Genomic DNA, 11,279 nt, shown 5'->3' on the forward strand with positions numbered 1-11,279 from the left:
TATCCCTCTAATGAAACAGCACAAAAAAATGTCAGTACATGTCAGCTTATGAGAATTACTTGATGTGATGAACACACATTGTCATCAACTAGAAAATTGTCCAAAACCAGTGATTTGCTTGACCGCAAATGTTGTCAGAGGGCATCTTCTTATCACTTACAGTGATAAGCAAACTATATTTGGGTAAGTTTTAGTAACTACTACCTGCTTTCAATGTTTAATCCTTGCCCACCTTTCCACTTTCTCCTTTCAATTGGGAGCAAAAGAGGAAGTGTCAGCATTCTAGGCGGAAACTTGTTCTTCAAAGATACTGCACTGACTTCTTTGCTCAAGAAATACATCAGTGTTCAAGTATCTGGCTGTCTGTAGGACACTGAGCTTTATTTTTTTTTAACGCTCATTCCACCTTCCATTAGCCCCAAATGCCTATGAGTCATTGAGTTGGAGATAAAGAACTGTGTGTTACCTTCGCAACATCACACAGGATCCCAGACTTAAGTTGTTTCAATACAGTATCCATGCAAAACCTACTTAACTTTTTGTTAAATTCCTTGATTTTGCCAATAAGCTCCTTGGAATCCATACGGTATAAAATGGTATTTCAACAAAGAAGTTGAAACTTTCAAAATTGTATTTCATTTCTGGTCTATATCAGGTTACCATTATATGCCTGAAGGATTGCTCAACCAGATCTAAGAGTAGTAACAAAAATAATGATAATAGTTTATTATATTTCATCTATCACCACTGGCTAATAAACAACATAATCTAAATAAAAAATCTTAAAACTTAAGTTCAGCAGTGTAAGCTGTCATTGAGGATTGACTATGTGTGATTTTCCTTGCAAAGAATAACCCTTTTTATATCAGAATGTTTGGTAACTCTAAAATGTACTACTATACCTAGCTACCTACGCAACTTGGCTAAAATCAAGAGAACAAAGAACAGAACTAAACAAAATGTATCCTCTTGAAATTACAGGATGCAGACATAAACATCAGAATCTAGTGGATCTAATACCATCAAGCTCCTCCTGCAAAACTGTTTATATTTCAGGGTTACAGTGATACTAGAACATGCTGCATTTGAACTGAGTAACTCAACTAGGCTCTTGACTTAGTAACACTGTTTATGAAGTTAATGACTTACAGACAGCTGGAGCTATAGCTCAGGCAGCTACTGCTTCGTGTAAAGACCGACAGGAAGGCTGAGAGAAAAATACCTTAATTAATATCACATACTTACATGGAGTACATTTGTGAGGCTCATCAATCGGGAAATAGCTGCATTGAACAAATGATCCTTTGTGAAGTACTCAGTTACCTTGTATTAGAAGAAAAGGTCTGTCATTAATTACTTAAAATTCTCAAACTTGGAATACTGGGTTTTTAAATGAAAAACATAACTGATAATCAATTTCAATTTGTGAAATACATGCATCTTACCTCTTCCGTGAAAATCATTTTGGTATGCAAACACATCATATGTGCAATCATATGTGTGTATGGGAAAATAACAATCATATAAAAATTCAACTGGTTAACTTCCTTTCTGTTTCAGGACTTAAAAAGCTTCAATCAATGCTATGAAAAATGTGCATTAGTCACCCCTTACTTCCTTTAATAAAATATATTCCCTTTGCCCCTACAAGAGGCCTTCTCTCTTGTAAATCCATTTATACTGGTGAAAGCTTGTTCATAGATTACAAGATTAGAATTATTAAGTCCGTTAAATGATCTGGAATATCCCTCACAGCAGGGATTAAAATGGCAAAAATTTTTATCTATAGAAAATACTTGAAGCGAATTTTGCAGGTATTTATGTCTCCTTTTGAGTCTTGATTAATTGAATTGATACTAATCACAGCAGGAGACAACACATAACCAGAGATGAACAACCATTTCAGTATTTTTTACAAGGCTATGCTAATATATTTTCACCAGTGGCTTTTTTCATTCTATATGAAACAGCAGGCATGATAATGAGGTATGAAGCAAAGAGATCAAAAGCTTTTGTTAGGGTAACCTACAGAACCCACCTACAGTTTTGTTGCTTGAAATGCAGTTACTCAAACCCCTGATTGACAAAACTTTAATGTCATAACATTTCATTCCTTAAATGAGGCATACATCCTTTAAGTAAGTTCTGTTCCACAAAATTTGTAGATAGGTAAAAATTATTTACACAGAGAATAATTCACTTTAAAAAATTTAGCTACTCATCTGGGGAAAAAGCTTTTGGCTCTCTAAGTCAAACATATGGTTTTAGCATAAGAAACAACTTATTTAGTCATTTGAAAACTATGTAAGTGTTTCTATTAACCTCAGAAATCACCAGATTCTTCTGCTCCCAGATCTTTCTGGCTTCAGCCTTCTCTTTCTTATTCAGAAGCTCAGGATTGGGCATGGTTCCTGAAGTCCTCGCTTCAATAAGTTTGGTTACAAGAGCCCAGAGGCGCGTCTGCCATCTCTGAACACCTGGCATGGCATCAGCTGAGATTAATGAAAGATTTTCAGAGACAAATGTCAGTTACAAGCAAAGAATCCAAAACTTTAAAGAAAAGCAGGAACAGAACACTGGAGTTGAACATTTTTTTAAAAAAACCTCTCTATTTTAAATAAAAGATATCAATGCAATTAAAAATGTCTTTACAAGTAATGCTGAGTTGCTCTAACGGAAAAAAACCTGCAAGATAAAAGTATTTTTCTGCAATGACTTTAAAACATATATATAGCAAGAATACAGCACAGAATATTTGCTAAAATCTGTAAAATAACCCAATGTTATGCCAATGCTAGAATGCTCATCTGGTGTTTTAATGACTCCAGAAAGGAGTTGTACAAGCTCTAATTTTTTGAACTCATGGCAGAATACAAACATACATACATACATACATATATGTATATATATTTACAAGTATGCACACACATTTGTTTCAAACTGAGAAGTTTCTTTCAAACTAGATTTTAGATAGTATGTATACTTCTGTTGCTACAGAGATGCTACTGTGCTAATGAGTACAGGCTCTGATCCTTGGTACCCTCTTTTGACGCAGTTTAGTTTGGGATGGGAGACTGTGAAGCTGTGTTCACCTTGACCCTGAAGGCATCAGTCCTACTCCATGGCTGCTCACACCACAGGAGAGAATGATGCGAGACCCTGCCTTGATGTACACCACTGAAAGGACGAGGAATCTAGCCTGGAGGGCAATCACCAAAAGGCTATCAAAACAAATCTAGTGAAGAGAAGGATCATGACAACTGAGAACCAGTATCTAATATTTTCTGAGTGAGAGAATTTCCTCTAATGGCTTTGTGTGACAAAGTTTTGGTAGTGACGGGCTGCAAGGATGGCTTCTCTGGGAAGCTTCTAGGAGTTTCCCCCATGTATGACAGAGACAGTTGAGCCCAGGAAAAAAGGGAGGGGGTGAGGGGAAGGCATAAATTTGGTTTTACTTCTCATTACTCTAATTTTAATTGGTAATACATTAAATTAATTTCTCATTTGAGTCCGTTTTGTCCATGATGGCAAATGCTGAGTGATCTCCTTGTCCTTATCACAACCCACAGGCCTTTTGCTGTACTTTTCTCCCCCTGTCCAACTGAAAAGCAAGGAGTGATAGAGCAGCTTGGTGGGCACCTGACATCTAGTCCAAGGTCAAACCCAACACAACCTACTTGATTTCTTTAATTTAAACATTCATAATTTTGTTATCATTAAGAAATTCAGACCAAAGTGTAAAGATTTAAGAGATGCTTTTCACCTAACTTTCTATTTTCTTCTCCCCTGGAAATATCTTTAGGCTGCTAAAATCTCCTTTTGTTCACATTTTCCAATACTCTTTAACATGAAATGACCCTGAAATCTATCTTTGTATTTCTCAAGTGGTAAACAGGTTGGCTTTAATGACTAAATGCATTTTTGCCAACATTATAACCGCATGTGCTTTACTTTCTTACAAAACATTTAATCACCAAGCTTTTGTATACTTTGCAACTAAGATTTGGTACACACTATCCCCACGGTAATTTAAGTATTCCATTTTCAAGATCAAAAAATACAGCAAAAAGATTGTGCATCACCAAATTAGCTGCCTCAGAGGGAATTGTGTATCTGGGTAGTGTTCGGGATGCAGCTGTTAAGGCTTGATTCTAAGTGATTCATTTTTTTAAGAGACCTTTTCAAATGCCTAGCTCTCTACTGTTGTGATTAGATGGTGACAGAAAGCTGACTGAGAACTCATAAAGCCCACTCCTCCAGTACATATAGTAGTGCAATAATATATAAAGGAACACACATGAATATAAAGGGTGGCAGACACAACTGAAATAAAGTTTAGTTCAGGCTGAACTAAGTAGTAAGAACTTAACACGTGAAAGAATGAAGAACTACACTTCTTGAAACCAGGTGTGAAGTGTCTTTTTAAAGCCTTATGCAACAAGAAAGTGAAATGTAAATGAATGTATAAGACTACATTAAAATGTATGAACCACAGTAGATAAAAGAATTTAAGACCTGTCAGTATGAGGAATTGCATGATAGGAGTAAATAAGTGCACAGGAGGGTAATTCTTAACTTATTCAAGAAGTAAGTTCATAAAAATGTCATATCTAGAAATATTAATTACTAGGAACTCTGATTATCTTCTAATGAGATTCTTCTGAAAAGTATTTCATAGTCCAGCTTACAAAAGCCACTGCATGCATGTTAATAAATGCAAATAACAAAATAGTGTAAAGTTGTATCTGTGATCTGATATGACCAGAAAAAACAGATTATAAAGAAAAATAATTTTCAGTTAATCAATCATTGCTAATTAAAAAAAAGATAATGAGGTCCAAGTTTTCAGAAGAAAATACAACTTAAGAAGTACTTTTCATATGTGCTTTTAGCTTATTAGAGGTAAGCTGCTTGCAATAATCTTGCAAGTTTGCCTCTCAGTGACAGCTTTGTGATCCTCTCTTTTAAAAGAAACAAGCAAAACTGTTTATTATAAAATCTGTTTATGATACATTTTAAATTCATTTTTTCCAAAACTCGGGCATCAAGAACTGTATTAATTTTGTGTTTAAAATATAATACTTGAGAAAAAAGAAACAAGCCCACAACAAAAACAACAGAAGCAACGTGACTTACTTTTAGCATCCCACAAAATGTCTTGTTCTGGAGGAGCAGCAAACAGAATGTAAAGACGTAGGGTGTCAATGCCATACTCTTTCACTATTTCCTCAGGGTCTATTCCATTGTACTTAGATTTGCTCATTTTTTCCCAAGAAACTTGGAGCTTCTCACCAGTTTTCAGGTGAACTGGTTCAGTTCCTAAATATTAAGACATACAAAAAATACTGAAACAAATTTTGCTCACTTGTAACAGCAATTAATTTTGTTACCTAAGCATGAGAAGAAACAACTACTGATAGTGTTCTGGGTTTTTTTTCCAAAACAGCCTAAAGAGGAATACCACCCATTTCAAACACTCTCTTCCTTCCCATATTTTTCCTATGTCAACATTTTAACACCAGTAATATCCTAACGCTTCCATCACATCATGACAAAAAGTCTCCTACCATTTGGAAGCTGTATCAGGCATGCATCCTAAGTGCTGCCTTGACAGCTCCTGATATTTAAGCTTTGTTATAACCACGACATTTAAATAAACTTCCTAGATAGCTGTACTGATTGGATACAATTCTGACCTGTACTTAGCTTTTACAAATACCAGATTTATAGGTTCCAATTGCAGTCAGTTATCCTGAAAAGAGCATGCTTTCTCTTGCCTGAATTCAGAGACAGAATGGGGCATTTACACTGAAAAAGAGGTCAATCTTTTCTAGAAGAAAATAGGATAACAGAGTGGCAAAACTTAAGAGGGTGGGCTGGTTGGTTGATTTTTAACTGACTTACAGGGTTTGTATCCAGTGAAAACAAAGATGTATGAGAGGAATGCTTAAGGGAAGCAAACATGACCAAACCATTTTTGTTGCTACATGTGCCATAGCAATGACTTGCTGGTCCAGCTTATGCAGTGAAGGCTCTGGAAAGAGTTTGAGAAACAGCACTGTTTCCTACAAGTTTTACATTCCTAATATCTACTGAATACACCTGCACCTGTACTAGTTCTGCCATGATGTTTTTGTAGGTTGTCTCTTTGCTGGGACTAACTGGCTCCATTCAGCAGGCTGCTGAGTACTGTCTTAACAAAACTGACTTTTGATCTTTTGGACTACACGGGAGTTAAAATAATACCACAGCACCATTTCTGCATTTGGATGCAATTAAAAGCTGCTGGATTAGTAGGATGTCTGTGCACTCAGCAGCGCGTACAAATCCAAAACTCACAGAAGTTGCTCTCCAGTTTAAACATTCGAAGGATTCATTTACTCTTCCAAATTTTCCCAGCACTGAGACTTGTACACTGAAGCAGTCCCTGGCTTTAGGGATGCACCTATGCTGATTTTCCCATGCAGTTTCTCTTACCTGTGAGATCAACCTCCTCTCTCTTCAAACACTGGCCTGTTGTTGTTAGTCTGAATGTCTGATTCTTGATAAGACCTTGAACCAAGAGCTTATGGAAAGGCTCCCTAAGGATGGAAGGAAAAAGAAACTTCTCTGTTGAAAAGAGCTTTCAAAAGCATACTTTATGATAAGCCTCAGGTGTTGACCCAATCAGGCACAATTTTTTAATGAAACAAGAATTTCAAGTTGACTATACATAAATAGTTGTTACCTTAGAAAGAGTACTTTGTGCATTTATTCATGGTGGTTGTCTGGCAAGTGTAAGTATTTATTTGCATTCTGCTCACATTCTAGTACCCTGACTTAGTACTAAGTTATTCTAACATCACTTTTTAAATTAGCATATGGATAATACACAGAAGTTTCTTGGCCAACAGTACAATTTCCCTAACTTCAAGCTAAATCTCTTGTATAAAAGCATTCAAGTACCTGACCTCATTGTCTTACAAATATTTAGTTCTAGCTTCTCTCTGAGGAGCACAGGATTTTGAACAAATCAATGTTGTTGCACATTTCTCTCTATAAACAGATAAGACAGTTTCTCTAACATAACCACCCACATGCCTTGTCCCTTTGCAGAACTAGCCAGGAAGGCTAGTATGAAAGAGTACACTAGAAAAAGGGCAATGCTGAAAAGTTCATATCTCAGTGCATCAATTTTGTAGCACCTTAGTTTTCTAGGAAAATTTACATCAGGGAGAGTAAACTCTCATGAAATGAGTATACAATAGGGCTAAAAAGAGCCTTGAAGGGCAGTGGTGCACTCAGCAAGAAATAAACTCTAAGTAAACACTGCTCTGGTTGATACATTATTGTGGCCCCCTCCTTTAATGATCTTGCATTTCTAATGCATTGAGTCACACGTCTGTCACTGTTTTCACTGAAGAAAAGGCAACAAAATTAATCCCTAAAGCTTTCCATTCCCACTTAGTAGGACAGGAAAGTGAGGCAGTTCTAACAGCCTCAAGAACAGCAGGGGACAGGGAAGGAGGTATGGAGCCAGTCCCAGAAGGCATACACAGTCTGGAAGCCTTCTCATGGGATCCTCCAACACAGGGACATCAGTGACCAACCTTTTGGAGGACGTGATCATCAGCACTGGTTAATACTGACTTGCACCTCCTAATGCTGACGTGTGCTCAACATTAAACAATCCAAATTCTCTGCACTTCTACCCAACGAGGCCTCAAATGTGCACAAAACAACTTATGTAAAAAGGATATATTACTCCTAATGACTTATTTTTTTTTAAAGCCAGAGTATACCCATCTAAAAAAGAAATAGTAAAACCACATGTATGGAAAAGTCATAACCCAAAACATGACTCATTGTTAAGGAGTTAATATAGCATTTTACCTTATTAAGAAATATAAATTACATGACAATTTATCTCATGATTTAAAACAAAGTAATTTAATAATGCAATTAGAGTATTATTAAATTATATAACAATTAGGCATGTTTCTACCACACTAAAGCAGATATCTTCCAAGTACTAGGCTTTAAACACTTTTGATGACTCCAAAGTAAGGAGATATTTGAAAACAAAACTTTAAACTGGGAGAGAAAGTGACAGGCTTCATATTTTATCTCCAACATGTTCAAGTCTGAACATGAGTTTTCTTCCTTGCATATTTTGTATACTTATAAATATTCTACAAGTACTGGCACATATTGATGTATCACACAGTCACAAAGAAGTATGAGTCTCTGCCACGCCACCTGGTATTATCAACAATGTTAAGAGCAGCAATTCAAGCATCTCTGTAAGTATTTTCTAAATATTTCAGAGGTTGACTGAAAAATCTTGTTTAGAAGTAAAGGAACTTAAGGGAATGAGAATTGAAGTCCAATTTAGAAAGCAAAACCAAGAAAAATGATTTTAAAATAGGATGCAAAAATAATCTAAAATATTTTAAAAGTATTATAAATTATCCAAGTGAATTAGAAGGTGAAAATTTGGAACAAAAACTTTGTAACCCTATCAACAATAATGGTGGGAAAATGCTTCAGGATATAACAGTTTAGTGTACTTCTTCTACAAACTAGAGACATTACACCACAGAAAAAAAAATCCCCTCCCTGTCATTCAGTACTTCAGTCTGTTTAAGATCTCAAACAGTTATTAAAATAGCTACACTTCCTGCTATCTAAAATAAAGCTAATGAGGTAGCCAGATCATCCAAATCAGATAGGGCTCTCCACTGGAAGTGATTTTTCAAGGAACACTTATTTTTAATGACAAAGAGTTAGTTCAGATCATATGCCAAGTTACTAAAAGCTGGATGCAGGAACAAGCATTTTTTGTTTTTGTTTATGCTGACAGAGGCTACAAAAATGCAATACAAAATACATTACCAAGTATGGGGAAAAACCACCAACCATGTGTTCCTAGTGGGAGACCACAGGAGTATGGAGACATGCCCAAAATGAGAAAGCCAGAGCCCATCTACTAAACACAGGGCTGTAAACCAGTTGAGCCCTGTGCTGAATGCGCAGTGATTTTGGCAGTGTTGTGGTGGCTCCACCTCATGTTCACATGCAGAGTTACACTTGAATTCACGTCAATAAAACTGCACATCTCAAACATGCCCCTTCAAAGGCAGGGATGCATTTCTTGGCTACATAAGGAACTGCCAAGGGGCTGCAGCACAGAAGGGGTGATGCAAACCTGACCTAAATACTGCAGCACCCGGTCATGGCATCATAAATACCTCCTGATTCAAAACACCAAGAATAATGAAATTAAGCCATTTTCAGACACACTGACATTTCTGGCACAGAAGAGGTGTCTGGGGTTTCTTTGAATGCTTGGTCACATTTCACATTGTAGGTATGCTGGAACGGGATAGGCCTTCACCTGCCTGTTTGTTGGTGCTCATGCTGGAGTATCCGCACTGAGACCTTGGCTGTATTACAGCTTTTGATTGTGCTGTATGTCCCACCTGCAAAGTGTGCCTGACACCTCTGAGACGGATCAGCTGTGCTAGCTATGAAGTGTGTAATCCATCTTCTTTTTTTAATGCTCATATACAAGTTCATCTCTATGACAGATTGATCTCTCTGTATAGGACCATGCGATGGATGGCAGGGCAAGCGTGACTGACAGACCAGGAATTCAGTGCTGTGCCCTCATGCTCTTTGCTTTGCTCTGTGCAGGGTGAACAGCAGGACTTTCAATCCTATTACAAATGACCTGGCTGGAAGAACTCTGTGGAGCCTGCCACAGTGATAAAATAGCGAATTCAGAAGAAGGGATAGCCCTAGCAAGGGAGCTCACTGCATGTTATTTGCACCCTGCACCTTTAGAAAGGCTGAGAGAGCCCAAGTGCTGTGCCCTGGAGTGAAGACAAGACTAGGTCAGTCACTATCAGCTGAGTCCAGGGGGTTGTGAAACCTGATGTTAGATATAGCTGTGCGATATTGTGGAGGTGACTGAAGGATGTGGAAGCTGATAATTTTAGGCAAAAAAAAGACAAAACAATATTGAATGTTCAAGATTTCACACAGTTAACAGCTGGGTGCTTTTGCTTAAAATCAGCACTAGTGATAAGGTCCTAAATGAATGCAGAGAAGCTGTAGCATCATTCCTTCACAGAATAAGCTATTTCTGTCACAGAAATCTTCTTTTATTCTGTAACTCAGCTATGTGAAAATAGTGCCTTCTTACTCAGCAGATTTGCTCTCTATCAGAGTCAAACCTGCTGACTTAATGGCAACCATGAACTTTTTTATTGCTTTATAATCCTTCAGGGAGAATGTGCTAGATTCCATTTCCAATTGTTCATCTGACAGAACTGATTACTGAAGTCTAGGGGAGAGCCAAATTCTGTGTAACTTGTACTTGCACAGCTGAGCAGGTGTAACTGAGTGCGTCCGCACACTCTCGCCATGGTGGATTAAGCTGGAATAGAGGAGGAGTTTTCTGGCCCCAGCTGCCTACCTGGCCCCTCTCCCAGCAGTGGTCACAGCTGAGAGGGCTTGCTGGCTTGTGAATTATTTATAGAAGCACTGCATTTTACAGACCAGACTGCTAGAACAAATTGACATCAATTTGAGCTTAATCTGATATCACGTGTATGAATACCCAGAGGGTACCATTTATTCTGCCTTGTCATTACTGAGAAATTGAGCAGCATTTCTTTCCCACCGTCTCTAGTCCAATACATTAAAAAATAAAATGAAAGACCATGCCTCATTGTACTAGTTTGAAAACAAACCAGTGGGAGGCACTAAGTCAGAATAACAATTTAATGGAAATTAAAGAAAAGGGGGGAAAAAAGGTAAAAGAAAACACTGTCAAACTGACAGAGTCAAGGTACAACCTGACACCCTGTTAGGCAGGGTGGTGGTAGCAGTCTGGTAGAATGGTGGCTGCAGTCCTCTGAAGCAGTGATCCTGTAGTAAAACAGTCTGCTCTTCCTCAGGAAGTCCAATGGTGGCTGTGTAGCTCCTGTCCTCTGGAAATCCAGTGGGAAGCCGGTGTCTCTGGTGTTCAGCCTCAGATTATATCCACGATGGGATGCTTGGTTCCTCCCTCTGGGTGGAGCATCTCACAATGGGGTAACGAGTCATGAGGCCAAGTGTTGATTAGGCTCATTAACAGGAGATAGTCCGGAGGGAGTTATCTCTGAGTCAGGCGGCAGGACAATGATGGGCCATTAACAGAAAGATAGTCTGGGGGGAGGAGGCAAGGAAACACTGCCCCACCTGGTTTCAACGGCTCCTGAGGATGGTAATAGAATACACTGCAACCCAGGACA

The 11,279-nt window shown here is 37.9% G+C and overlaps 1 protein-coding gene across 6 annotated transcripts in view; it reads right to left on the bottom strand.

The window, feature by feature from the left end:
- The window catches only part of LARS2 (leucyl-tRNA synthetase 2, mitochondrial), a 97,744-nt gene that overhangs the window by 13,436 nt on the left and 73,029 nt on the right, over positions 1-11,279 (bottom strand). For all 6 annotated transcript variants that reach the window (XM_042043275.1, XM_042043273.1, XM_042043274.1 and 3 more), the window contains 4 exons: positions 6,478-6,581; positions 5,137-5,319; positions 2,323-2,492; positions 1,246-1,323 (listed from right to left, as the gene is read on the bottom strand). In XM_042043275.1, the coding sequence (XP_041899209.1) occupies positions 1,246-1,323; positions 2,323-2,492; positions 5,137-5,319; positions 6,478-6,581 (535 nt within the window). The remainder of the gene's footprint in view (positions 1-1,245; positions 1,324-2,322; positions 2,493-5,136; positions 5,320-6,477; positions 6,582-11,279) is intronic.

The sequence above is a fragment of the Corvus kubaryi genome, unplaced genomic scaffold (genome assembly GCF_017639235.1).
Source record: "Corvus kubaryi isolate FWS band 111438036 unplaced genomic scaffold, C.kubaryi_AGA036_p1.0 37398, whole genome shotgun sequence".
In the NCBI taxonomy this organism is placed as follows: domain Eukaryota; kingdom Metazoa; phylum Chordata; class Aves; order Passeriformes; family Corvidae; genus Corvus; species Corvus kubaryi.